Source organism: Equus asinus, chromosome 4, assembly GCF_041296235.1.
Source record: "Equus asinus isolate D_3611 breed Donkey chromosome 4, EquAss-T2T_v2, whole genome shotgun sequence".
NCBI classification, from domain to species: Eukaryota; Metazoa; Chordata; class Mammalia; order Perissodactyla; family Equidae; genus Equus; species Equus asinus.
This window is the reverse complement of record NC_091793.1, coordinates 131,329,723-131,343,917: the sequence shown is the minus strand read 5'-3', so window position 1 is coordinate 131,343,917 and position 14,195 is coordinate 131,329,723. Positions and strand designations below refer to the sequence as shown.

General features: G+C 37.5%; 1 protein-coding gene across 7 annotated transcripts in view; it reads right to left on the bottom strand.

The window, feature by feature from the left end:
- SLC39A10 (solute carrier family 39 member 10) overlaps positions 1-14,195 on the bottom strand; it is a 124,487-nt gene that overhangs the window by 10,332 nt on the left and 99,960 nt on the right. For all 7 annotated transcript variants that reach the window (XM_070508276.1, XM_070508278.1, XM_070508279.1 and 4 more), the window contains 5 exons: positions 13,201-13,370; positions 11,185-11,373; positions 6,672-6,792; positions 5,104-5,472; positions 3,856-3,936 (listed from right to left, as the gene is read on the bottom strand). In XM_070508276.1, the coding sequence (XP_070364377.1) occupies positions 3,856-3,936; positions 5,104-5,472; positions 6,672-6,792; positions 11,185-11,373; positions 13,201-13,370 (930 nt within the window). The remainder of the gene's footprint in view (positions 1-3,855; positions 3,937-5,103; positions 5,473-6,671; positions 6,793-11,184; positions 11,374-13,200; positions 13,371-14,195) is intronic.

Sequence of the window (14,195 nt, the reverse complement as noted above, 5' to 3'; positions counted from 1 at the left end):
GAATGGTGTCCCTGCCAGAGCTGTTAAACTGATGTGATCCAGCGCTATAGCATGTGAATTACTATACTGTACTGTGTAGTATAGCATCTGCTAACATCAACTACTGACGTTTTCTTCAACAAGTACGTATTTTATGGTTCTTTATTTTTGCCTTCAATAATGCACACATACACATGGATGAATACATACAGTGACTGTTCAGTTGTCCCTGGACAACTTCGTATATTATGGAAATCTTAGTGTGAATTTCTATTTAACCCTTAATACACATGAGAGGAAAGGAAAAAATGGACAGTATTATAGCCTCTTCAAACTGAATCTTAATGATATGGCTACATTTATTTACCAAACGTTCTTTCCTTGAAGTCGAAACACGTTATTTAATCTAAAGAGAGTTTGATTAACTACCCTTCTGGATTATCCCTAATCTTATGTGGCTTTCTTATAAATTATTTTTCAAATGTTTATACAGTTCCTTATTAGGAGGGTGGAAAAATGTGCAGAGAATACAAGAGTAATGTTGTAACTTACTTAAATTTAGCTACACAAGTTTGGCAAAAACAGAAAAGAGAAAGGAGTAATAATTCAGGCAATGTCACCATGACCACACCCAGAGCAAACAGGAAAGGAGAGAGAGGAGTCTTCCGTTTCCTCAGACGGTTTCAGTTTCTGCAAGCCTCTCAGAGGGCATCTCCGAGCTGCATGCTGCTCTAGGTTTGAAAGTGCACGTCTTTTTCGTACCACGTTCCTAAACACAAACAAACCCCACAGCTGTGCGCCACTAGAGAAACAGTCATCCGTTCAGGAGAGTGGCGCCTACGCTTGGAGTTACTGACTGACTGAGGCCGAGGGCAACGCACTGCAAAGTAATTTAAATACATATCTTTCCCCTCAGGGTGTGGACTTTAGTATAGAAATCTCAAAAATAGTTTTAAGAATTCACAATAAGAAATTTAACTAGGACAAAAGAGGTTTTAGAATGAATAAATTATCCTGGACTATGATGTTTAGGCTGCTTTGCCAACATCGTAACCTAGTAAGCAGGCAGAGGATTTCTCTTTCTCCCTGTCGACCTGCCAGGCTTCCGTGTCAGCCTCTAGGGGCCTGGTTTCTCCCCTTCCTTGCTTGAAGGTTCCGAGGAAGAAGGTTCTATGCCTCTCTCCACACCTGTTTGTCTCCAAGTGAGTAAGAGTGAATAATCGAATCAGAGTAGAGACATTTCATCTGGCCCTATTTTACCATTACGGTGACTTAAAGGCAAAAATTAGGCTCCACAATCATGTTCTACTTCCTTTAGCTATGGTCAGTGGACCACTTCCCACCATGTTGATGGATATGAGGGCCAAAGCCTTTTCTGTCGCCTCCAGGGGAGGAAGCTGGGTCATTTATGTTCTTTCTTCCCTAGTAGCCTCAGCAGCTAGAATATGGGGCAGTTTACGTCAATTTAGCACTAGGCATTAGGGGAAAATGCACATTTTCATAAGGTCTCACTGCTTTCCTTCTAAGTTCCATATTGGATTGAAGTTTCCTCTCACAGCAGTAGCGTCTCAACCTCTGCTTTGTGGGGTAAAACAGGTAGAGATTTGGGGTCTGAATGTCTCGCTGAGGAGTCCGGGCCCAAGCAGAGTTCTCTCTAACCCAGCTCTTCCCAGAGCTCTGCCTCTGCACTGGGTGTCAAGGGCTTACCCGGCCATTAAGATATGCAGTGCATTTGTTTTACATGCGGCTATCAGTCTTTGTGTGTCACTCTTTCCGTGAGAAACTACCGAGAGAAAGAGGAGTAAGCAGTAGGAGGGCAACTATCCCTAATCTCCAAGCTCCCCGCTGTCAATTCTTGCCTCGGCGGGTCCTCGGGGGTTAGGACAATTCAGTAAAACCACACGTAATCACAAAGGGGCCTGACATACTCCATTCAGGGGGCAGTGGGTGGGCAGGAAGGGCAGTCGGAGGTTTCCCTAGTATACTGTGGATACATGTGTGACTATCCACATATGTGTGTGACTATTACTAAGCAAGTTCAAAGAAAAAGTGAAAGGTTAAAACTATGAGGCAATATGTTACTCATGTATAAAAACTGACAGAAGGCCTTGATTTGTATTGCTATGGAATTGAAAGGAAGTACTGGCATGGCAGATCATTCTCTAACAGGAAACTAGTTAGAGAAGGGTAGAAGATACAGTATCTGCACAAAAAGAACCTACATTTTAAGAAACAGGACATCTAAAATGAAAATACACTAAGCACCAAAAGAAGGACCTCAAGAAAGTAAGTGATAAAGCTGAGAAGAAAGAGTACTCCAAGGCATGGACACGGGAGGATGGCAGTGAAGCTGGAGAAAACTAGGGACAGAGGTAGTGGGACAAGCCACGTAGGAGGAGGGTATAAGCAAAGAAACAGGTTTAGGTGTCTGTCTGGTGCCTTGTGTTTGGGTGAAGTGGAAAACACGCAACAGCAAGGACAGTGAGGGAAGCTGGATAGGCAAGTAGAAGCCCGAGTGGAGGTCACTGAAAGTAGGACTAATGAATCTTAGCTTTTACTTCAGATGTAAGGAGAGCTACTAAACGATTTTAATTACATAAGCAAGTGACATTTAAGAAGATGTATCTGCCAATAAGGTATATGAAGTACACTGGAATGGAATGAAACCAGACATTTAACACTATGGAAACTGTCCAAGCAAAAGACAAGGAAGGAAGTGATGATCTGGTCTGGGTAAAGGATTATGGGGCACGAACAAGATGGAAGGCTACATGCCCAAGGTTGGCAAGGTTATCAAAACTACAAGAAAGTCAAGCCCTAAAGAATCAGCACCAAGTAAGCACTAACAGATTTTTCTGCTTTCTGTGAACAGTTAATAATTTTCTAAGAAAATTATATGAATAACTTCTAATCAAACTGAGCAAGTAAGGCTACTACCAATCAAGACAATTAAACACAAATTATAGATGTTTCCTAGTCAGATAAATTGAAGAAAAATATTAAATTAGAAAGAGCACATGAAGAAATTCATTGGATACTCAAAAGATAGAGTTTGTTTCTTTCAAATTAATGTCATCTCCACATTCTTCAGATATTTTCTATCTGAATGCACGTTTACACCTTTTACTTCTGTTTTTCAACATATAGGAGAAAACCAAAACACGTGAAGAGAAACTAAAAAAGCACTGGTAGATCAATAAATGTCAACTAAACAGAGAAATATCTCATACCTATTAAATTGGCAAAAATTAGAGAGTTAGTTAATGTGGAATGTGGGCAGGGCTGTGGGAACACGGGAACTCTCAGCGACTGCAGGTTAGATTACACTAGTGTGGCCATCTTAGTGACATGGCGCTTCTCAGGCATGCACATCCTAAGACTCAGCCATTCCGTTCTTGGGTATAGGCCCAAAAAGTGTTCTTGCAGGGTCTATAAGCACCACGTTTACAGATGTTCAATGCGCCATATGAGTAGTGGCAGGAAATTAAAGGCCACATGGTGTGTCCAATACTAGATGCTAAATATGTCAAATGTGGTAAACGCACACCTCTGAATACTGAGCAGACTCAACATATTAAATTAATTCATGGTGACCTGGATGGAGTTTAAAAACATGATGATTAGTAACATAAGGTAAGAAACAGAATGGGATATAACACAATATTGTTCACATACATGAAAAATACATACATATAAAACAATACATGTTTTAGGAGCATATAACAAAAATTATACAATAAATAAGAGAATGATGACACTTCATACTTGCCATCAGTCATTTTTTACGTTTTAACAATCTCTAAAATTCGGCTGCGTTTACATTTGAAGAAGTCTGAGGTGTGATGGGCTCTGGGATGACTTTTAGGGCTCTATTACCTAATTCATGCGGCAGTTCATGACAGAAGACAGCTATGGAGGTGCTGATTCCTCCTGTCAATCCAGCACTGAACGCTGCTCCTGAGGTGGGAGAAAAAAAAGAAGCAAGCCACGTTTACTGATCTTCTGTTTCCCATCTTCATTAACAATCACAGGTGCTATCTCTTTTGCCTACATAAATTAATTCCAGAATCTACGAGTGACTCACCTGTCTTACACACTCCAGTTTTTGAACATATAGCGAGGTACAATAGGTGTGTGACGAGAGAAGGAGCTACTCAGTGACAGAAATACTCCCTATTGAACTAAAGCCTCTGCTTGTGTGGCCTTCTAACTTGCTGACAGCTTGGGAGCAGGAGGTTCTGAGTGTTTCAATCTCTGAGGGTTAGTTTGATCTCAATTTTAAGTCACGTAAGGCCATGATTGCGCTTACTCTCTCGTATTAATATTTATAGATATTGAAATGGCTGGAATCCTTATCCAAACTTTTCTGGGTCTACAGCATAACTGGTACAAAGTATTATTGTTTGATGGTTTTGAGGACTGAGATCAGAGGTATAAATGCATCTGATTCTGCTAGTAAAATTTTCAATCTTTAACATGTGACAGCCACTGTGGATTCAAAAATACTGTCTCACTTTTCTGGAAAAAACCAAAGCCTACTTCTGAGTGATTATTTAACAGAGTCTGGATCTCAAAGAAAATCACATATTGATCACATTTAAGGTTTTCCTAAACTGGTAATAACAGTTTACATTAGCAAGATTCTAATATAATACATTTGAATTTGGTACAATGGATTTTTAACATTGTGAAATTTTTCTTCACCTTTTCAAAGATGTAAAAAATTATTAAACCCAAGATTGAAATAAATTTGTTCTCACTGAAGGATGTGTAAATGTATTTGAAAACATAATGTTAAGGTAGCTTTTTCAATATGGTGACTATGCCTTGACTAAGAAATTAATATGTAAAGTGTATTTAATATGTAAAAGTATATCATATATTTGTTTACATGTTCAAAGAAAAACCCACTGAAATTATACCTTACGTCTCCAAGTAAATTTATCAAAAACATTCACATAGCCTTTGGAAAAAACAAATGACAAATATTTAATAGTGTATTTGTTAAGCTCCAAATTTTAATCTTATGTATTATTATGTATTCCTAAGATTAGTACTGAAATAGTGAAGGAAAGAAAATGGTCTTAACGAGCAAACGGTAACCCAAGTTTCAAGTCCACTTACCAATTGCTAACCCATCACTGAAGTTGTGGATGCCATCCCCCATGATGACCATCCAAGCTATATTAGCGATTCCTGTTTCTTTCAGATCTGATCCAGAGTGACAGGGGCCGTGAGAGTGATGGGAATGTTTGTGGTGCCACTGATGGTTATGTTTCCTCAGCACGGTTTTACTCTCGTCGTGGTGGTTATGCGCAGCAGCATGAAGATCATGCTCATGAACGCTATGCAACCCATCACTGTGAGAATGGTCCATGATTTTCTCGTCTTCTACACAAAGATAATTTTTAGGAGGGGATTCCTGTTGGCCTTCTAAATCTGTCAGTTCAGTTTCATTAAGTCGATCTTCAGAAACAACCAAGTCATCAGTTCCTATATTTATAATAGCAAAGGATATGCTTTATCAACAAGTAAGTGAATGCATATTTGCTAATTTAAACCCAGGCAGAATAGCAATGTAATGAACATTTCTTAAATGAATGTCTTTTAAAATTCCTAATAAATGTATAAAAACAAATAAATACATGCATGCACACAAAGAAAACAAACTGGGGTTTTGAGGGTCCAAAAGATGAAACATGAGGTAAACGGGAGGGAACCGAAATCAATAGCAGGCAGAGTTAGGAGAAAAATTGGCAAGCACGAAGGTATTGTGAAACTTAAGAGCCACATCACGGACAGCTGATGAAAATCAAAGGGTGGCACGTTAGTGCAGCATTTACAGGATAACAAAATAAACCCATAATTTTTCAGAGAAAGAAGGAACCTTAAAGTTTACCTACTTTAACCTTCTTTTTTAAGAAAACAAAGACAACATTTAAATAACTTGCATCTTCCAAAGCTCCACCTATCTGATAAATGATAGCATCTGATAAGCTGTTTTTTATTTATTCTTTTAGATTAAGGTTGGCCTTCTCACCTAGTTTCAAAAGCTATTTATTACGTAAGAAAGATCCTAATAGTTCCCAAATTGTATTCTGGGGCAGAGTCTACAGTTAAGAATCTAGGCTGCCCTTTTTCTGCAGAAAATCATTGGTACACTCAGGGGAAACACAAGTTCAAACAGAAAGGGGGAAAATTAGGTTAAAACGTTTCTTACGTCTCCCTGAAAACTGTAAGCTACCTCATTACATCTATCGGGCGACAGAAGAGAGGGATCGATGAGCAGAGAATTTAAGCAGAGACTATTCTCCTTTTTCCGTATGAAACCAATCACATGTGGAGGGCACAGAGATCATGCATTGTCAAGAAATAAAACCAACACTGATCCACCACTAACAAAGCCTTTTTGTTTGTTTCATTCTTTTTTTTCTGTAGAGTCAAAGTGCAATATGTTCCTTGCCCTGTAACATAATTGGTCTCACATTCCAGTATGAATGAGGCTGAAATCAATAAAAACACTAACAAAATCACAATTAAGACACACTCACATTGAAGGAAATACAAGTTAGAAAGTAATATTAAGGAAGCCACAAAGACAAGAAATTTCAAACAACACAAGGCTCAGTTTAGAAGCAATATTTCAATTTTTATGTTTTAAAAGTTTCTCTTTAGTCAGAACTGTTGTCTACCGGCAAGAGGCTTGAGCTGAAGCCAGTCAGCATCGGGTGTATTATTTAACTTATGGTCTGAAAGCTTCCTTCCAATAGCTGATTCTTCTGTGTTCTGCTTCATAAACCATTTCTGTTTTCCCTGAAAAAAACATCTGGTATCAGTATCAAATTTTCAGCCACAATTAGCAACAATATTCACTTGTTAACATCTATGGGGATAACTGTGGGTAACTCTATACGTAAGTTATTTAGAAAAGGAATGAGAAAACATGTTTAGAAGTTAATCAAGGGGTCTAACCAGATGAAAAATCCAATGAAATCTGTATGTTGTCGGTTTTTCTTGAGTACTCCACTAAAAAGTTCAATTCATCTACTTCAAAGAATAGGGCACACAATACTTTATTATTATATGCAAACCAAATGAAATGTGTGAAATATATGTAATCTCTCTTATTTAAAAGTGTGTAGAAATACAAAGTTCCAAAAAACTAAATCTTATTCCTTTGAATTTCATTCTGTGTTTAATGCAATCTGACATTTCCCTACATGTGACATAATGGCCAGCGTCAAACAGCTTTGCAATACTCAAGTTTCTTTCCTCATCTTATCTGTATTCAATTACTAATAAATTCTAAATATTGTGTATTTCATTGTTTTGGCTTGAATTTTCCTATCTTATCTCTTAATAGTCTGCTTTCTTCTTTGATCAGTGTCACTATCACCAACAACTCTTCGAACTTAAGATTTCTACTTCTAATCTATGCTAACGTAAGAGATCAAATAAGCAAGTACATTAGAACAGGGTGAAAGTAAAGGTCAGTGTCCTCTGGGAGACGCTTACTGACTGGCAGAGCATCTTCTAGTTGGTGGCTGTGAACTACGTCTCAGATGTCTGAGTTTTCTAACCGCTGTGTAAATAAGCTTGTTCTGGCAGGTGGAGTGTGTGATAGAGGCTCCAAGATGGCCACCTTCAATTTCCTCCCTCCCTGGATGAGCATTCTTCTCCACCCCTAAGGAAGTGGAGTCTATCCCCTGCCCCGAATTTTGGATGGCCTTTTGACTTGCTTTGAGCAACAGAATGCAACAGAAGCGATGCTGTGCCAATTCTGGGACTACTCTCAAAGAGGCTGGCACCTTTTGCTTTTCCTCAGGAAAGCTAGCCACTATGCTATGAAGAAGCTCAGTCTGGACTCTGAAGAGAGGCCATGTGGAGGAGGACCAAGATGCAGACGTAGAGCGAAGCATTCTTGGACCTTCCAGCTCTGCCCTGCCCAGGCCAACTCATGCCGGCTGGGTTTGAATGTGGTGGCATGAGTGACTCTAGCTGATGCCAAGTGGAGCAAAAGAAGTGCCCAGCTGAATCCCACCTAAATTACTGACGGAATTAAGAGAAATAATAAATTGTTGATGTAAGCCATTAAGTTTCGGGTTGTTCTGCTTTAGCAATAGATAACAGAAACGGGGGGAAACAGAAAATGTTCAAAAGAAACTAATATGGAGACATCCTAAAAAGAGGAAACAAAACAGCAGTCATGAGTTAAAGAAGGGAAAAGAGGGAGGAGGAGGAGCCAACAGCAGTACCCAAGTCAATGAGATGAACAGAGAGAGTAAAGAAGAAAGTGTGAACACCAGCTGGGATTTTGTTTAATGGCTTTGGGTCTGATTGTCCACTTTGCCAAGAGCTTGTCAAATCATTATCCTCAAAGACCCAACTTGCTGAATCTGGTCAGCATCTGGTATATTATTTAACTTATGTTCTGAAAGCTTCCTTCCAATAAAGGATCCTTCTGTGCAGACAGTCAAATGTCTGTTCTACTCAAGTATCGCTAATTCCCTTTCTGCAAAAAATGCATTACACTTTTTCATCTTAGGTTACTTACTGTCCTATTTATCAGAGAGGAGATGCACTAATGTGTCTGCCCAGATTCCTTTCTTTGATATACTTGAAGAATTCCTTACTATTAGATTTAGAGCATGCCTCTGCCGAAGGTGTTCCTTTCAGTTTTTTACTTCCCACAATTTCAAATTTACAAAAAAGCTGCAATGTTCTGGGGACTCTATTTTCCTACATTAGTTTACTTTACAAAAATAAATGGATTTAATTTTGCCAGTAAGTTTAGGTTCCAAATGACTTCAAGATTAAATTATGAAAAACAGAGGGGCCAGCCCAGTGGCGTATGGTTAAGTGTGCACACTCTGCTTTGGTAGCCCAGGGTTCACAGGTTCAGATCCTGGGCAAGGACCTATACAGTGTTTATCAAGCCATGCTATGGTGGCATCATACAAAATAGAGGAAGATTAACACAAACGTTAGCTCAGGGCCAATCTTCCTCACCAAATAAACCCAAAAAAAAAAAACAAACTAAAAAAGCAAAACAAAACTTTTTAATTTTGAATTATCTCTTGAAGGACTGCATTTTATACTTATCTGTAAGTTATACAGTGTCTAATATTTTGTACATATTGAATACTTAATATTTGCTGCTTCAATGTTAGTAGGTACATACAATTGAAGAAAAATAGGGCTTTACAGCAATTTCAAAACTTCTTTCTATACTCTGCAATATGTAATTGTGTTCTAAATTAGGCACTCCCACAGAGGGACTCTAAATTCTTGTATTTCTTTCATGTAATCGACTGTGAAGTCTTCTTATTAATGCTCTCATTTAAATAATTCTCTTCATCACATCTCCTCCCCCTCTGTACACCATGACTCCAGTTTGCCCCCATTACCTCTTTTTTTTTTTTTAAGTTTTTTTTTTTTTTTAAAGATTTTATTTTTTTTCCTTTTTCTCCCCAACACCCCCCAGTACATAGTTGTATATTCTTCGTTGTGGGTCCTTCTAGTTGTGGCATGTGGGATGCTGCCTCAGCGTGGTTTGATGAGCAGTGCCATGTCCAGCCCAGGATTCGAACCAACGAAACACTGGGCCGCCTGCAGCGGAGCGCGCGAACTTAACCACTCGGCCACGGGGCCAGCCCCCCCCCATTACCTCTTTTAAATTACTCTGCAGCAATCTCCTTCGCTAACTCATTTCCCTTCAGCCACTTTTACTTTGGCATCCCTTCCACTATATTCTACTCTTTCCCCATCCACATAACCTTCCACACAACTCTTCAAAATCCAAATGCTGTTAGATTTTCCTTCACTTTTCTCTAAGTTGATCCTCCCGAGTTCCTTTAGCATCCCTCAGATAATAATCCACTGGCTGCACCATCTTGATACTCCTCCTTTGGAGGGAATTAAATATGATGATGTCCTGACTACACTATGGCAATTAAAATTAAATACACTATTTGGAATACGATATGAAAATACAGATGAGAAGTAGGATTTATTTCCCATAAGTTTAGATAGCAACTGGAAATCATGGGGAAGGAGTCATAGTCCCACAGCTAGTTTGTGACTGGGCAAGACTAGGCTCACTCCCCCTGAATTCCAGTTCAGTTCACTCTTTACGATATGTTCTAAACTGTATTTTGTTTCAAGAGGATATGTACAAAACACATACATATACAAACTAAATATATACCAAAAAAATAGCATAACAGTTGTAGCGTAAAAGTGGACGGTATATATTATGATCATGACTATCCAGTATTCTTGAAGAAAAAGAAAAGATTCCTTCTTTTTTTGAATTTTTGCAGTTAAATAATAAAATGTCTGAATTTTCTAACTCTTTTTTTATGGAAAGCTTCCTAAAAATGTTCTTTAGATTTATTACTTAAAGAGAATAAACTGAAGATAATCAGCGTTAGTATCACAAACATGTTAGTGAGATATATTCAAGACAGGGCTTTGGAGACAGATGTGAACTGCGGGGGTCGGGGGGCAGGGGAGAGGTGGTGGTGTCAATCATAGTGGATGGTAGTGGCCCTGAACTTAATTTCTTGGAGGAAAAATTCTTTTAGGTATTTTCACAAATGTGACTTAAAACACAGACGTTCATGATAAGCAGTTTAATCAATAGTCCAAGCATCATCTCCTCAGTGGTTCATCACTACTGAGATGAATCACCATTTCCTTCATTTCATTCTATTTTCTTCCTACAAAGCCCCTTGAATCTAAATTCTTCTTACCTCCAGTACTTCTACCACTGACAAGGCATGTCTGATAAAGAAAGGCGCTCTGTGGAAATGTTTTCACATCAGAAAATAGGACAATGAAAGCCACCTATACTTGAAAATATTACCGGAGAAGGCTGTTGGGATGTGCTTCTATTCATACATTTTTTCATTTTTATAATAAGCTCAAATTGGCCAATAACTTTTTCTATCCTATTTAAGTCAATAAGATACAAGACAAATTTACTGAAACTGATACAGCTGGATTATAAATGCCAAAATAAATGTAATGACAAAATAATGGCAAAGATCAAAGGCAGTTTTTCCTCTGAAGATTATCTATTAAAAGACAGATATTTAAGATACACCAACACCAAAACTAAGAAAAGCAGATGGCCAGAAAACGATGGTTTCTGCTTTGAGTTTTACATCTAAGAAATGAAATAAACAATTAAAAACTACTTACTCTTTGCTGTTTGTAGTGCTTAAACATTCGAATGCAGTGTTCAATGATAAATAACAAGTAAATGCCTCCTAGAGCAACAAGTCCTTTTAATACAGCATCATATTCTTCCAAAAACTTCTTAGATTCATGTCCATGAGAATGTCCGTGCCCATGTGCATGTTGATGAGTGTGATCATGTCCACCCTGAGACTATTAATAATAAGAAGAAACACTTCTAAATAATTAAAATGCTATTTTAAATTTTGAGATTATAATCTCCTAGAGGACACAGAAAAACTACCTTTCACTTTTTAAAGTGCTCCCTAAATATTATTTAACTTAAGTAGTCTTCCATTTAATTTTGCTATCCTACTGCATTTCAGAGTAACTCTAAAATAAGACCACACACTCAAATGCCTAGAGGGGTTAAGATACGGACCACAGTGAGAGAATCAAGCCAGCAGTAAGAAAATACAGAGTGACAAGTCCTTTGTAAATTGAACTGAACACGACCCAGATAAATGCCTAATATTTAGTAAAAATAAAACAAACTAATTCAACAGCAGGTCACCACTTGTGGCTCCCTGTAATCTGATTTTTTCTTAAACTGATTATATTTTTATAATATTCTTCCCTTATAAATTATTTCAAAGAAGTATGAGGTGCTACCTCAGCACATACTGTGGTACATTAGCCAAACTGTATACTTAAACGTGTGTGATTTCCTACATTTTAAAGCTTTGGCAAAAATAAAAAATAGCTTTCCTTTTGTACATACATTTAATTGTGAAATGTACAAGTTTCACAATATTAATCTTAGAGAAATTAAAAATTAGAAAATTAGCTTTAAATATTGTCCTTCCTTGTAACACTTGTTTGTATTCTCTCCCCATTTGCTAGTGGTCAACAGAAGAGGTTTCTAAACCTCTCCAAGGAGTGAAGACCATTTAAAAAGGTAATAACTTTACTCAGTTAACACTTCTCAAGGGAAAAATAAGTTTAATAGCACTTAAACATTGTTCTCACTTCAACTGCTCTTATTAGGCCCAGTTCTGAAACGGACTGTTGCTACTCCTCACGGCTGGTAGAAAGGGCAAGCAAGGGTAGGAAAAGGGGGAAATAACATAATGAATCAACTTAATAAAAAAATTCACATTCACAGTTTTATGATTCATTCATTCATTTTTTTTCCTTAAAAAGGCAACACCATATACTGTTCTAGATACTAGATTTGGAATTCTCAACCAAGAGTGCAGAGGGGTGATGGTGTGAATAGAAAAAAATATTAAAGTCTGTAATTTTACATTTGGAAAAGAAAATGCCTCATTGTTTTCAGAATTTGAAGTAAAAACAATAACACTGGATCAAATACTCTTAACGAGCAACAGATAGACTTAAAAAGGTTGATAAGCAAGATACTAGGAGTGTGGGCTTACTTATGATCATTAGAAGTGCCCTGGAATGGAAGAAGACAACTGGTGGACAGGTGAAAAGATAAATGGCCCCTGTGCAAAGAGCTAAACACCTAAAAGAGTTAACCAAGTATGTCCGCCTACTCCTGCTCAAATTACGATGCCTGTGGCACACTGGTTAGATGCACAACTTTCTAAGACTCATAGACTTCTAGAGGCTTTCTTTCATACACACAGATAAAAAGATAGATCACTCATTGACTTTTTAAGTATTCATTTTCAGAAATGCTAATGGAGCAAAGTTTTAAAAAATTTCAGCTTTACTGAGGTATAAGTGACATAAAATTGTAAGATATTTAAAGTATACATCGTGGTGATTTGATATGCACGCATTGTGACAGGTGAAAGAAAACTAACATTACCAGCCTTTGTTGCCATTTTAAAACCTAACAACTCAATTTACCTAAAAAATATTGCTATTAAAACTGTACAAATGGAAAAATATTTTAGCCTGTAAGCAAATAAAACAACACAAATATTATATTAGTGTGCTACAGCTTGCTAATGAAGGACCCTTTTAGCTTACATATTTTTAGTTCTTTTAAAGATTAAAAAGATTTCTTACATGGGGCAGCAGATGAAGAAGGGCATCTCCACTCATTGTTCCTACAGCTAGCGCAACAAGGAAAGTGAGAAGGAATTTGAAGCATCCTTGGTTAATGATGGGGACCAAGATCACGCCTAGCAAGGAAAGCAGGCTAATGACAGTGATAGAAATGATACCACAAATCCACGCTGTAGGAAAGAAATTAACAGTCAACATTAGTATGACAATATAAACCAAAAAAGCTCCAAAGAAGAATAAACATAAAATAACTGAGTCACGGAAGATAGATTATCTTACCCAGACCAGGCTTTTTAAGAAGGTTTATATTTTGGCAATGCATGTTTGAAAACAAAACCACCATATAACCAACTCGAATACTTCAGAAAGAATTAAGAAACTCAGAGCAAGTTATAAATGGTATCTTCAGTAGCCCACCTTATTAGAAACACGGACTTAAAATGACTGCAGGCTGTGATGCACATTTAACATCTAGACTGTAAATAAAATTTTACCAATCGCTGAAGATAAAACCACAGCAATAAAACTGTTTATTTAGAGAATATAATTATAAAACTCTCCTGTGGGCATTAAAGGAAGCCAAGTATCTTATGCACCATACTCTGTAAATCTTTCTAATACAAAGTTTAAGAAACAACAGATCAGCCCAAAATGAAAATATAGTCACACGAGATACAAAAAAGGCTTATTACTGGTAGCTTTATTGTATTTCATTTCTTATTTTTACGAAGGATGACTCAGTCCTCTTTCCATTGACATCATCTCTCCTTCATACCCCAGTTCCAAACACCCTTTCCTCCAATTTGGCTTTCTGTACAATTTCCTTCTTTCTTTTTTTTAATCTCACTATGTAAGTTTAACTGGATCAGAACACAAGAGGAACATTTTCACAGTATGACTTGTGAGAAACATAGGTGTATTTGGGCTATTCATAAGCGCGTAAGATATCAGAAATAAATGCCAGTGGTTCTGGGGTGGGGCACTTTCATTTAAAA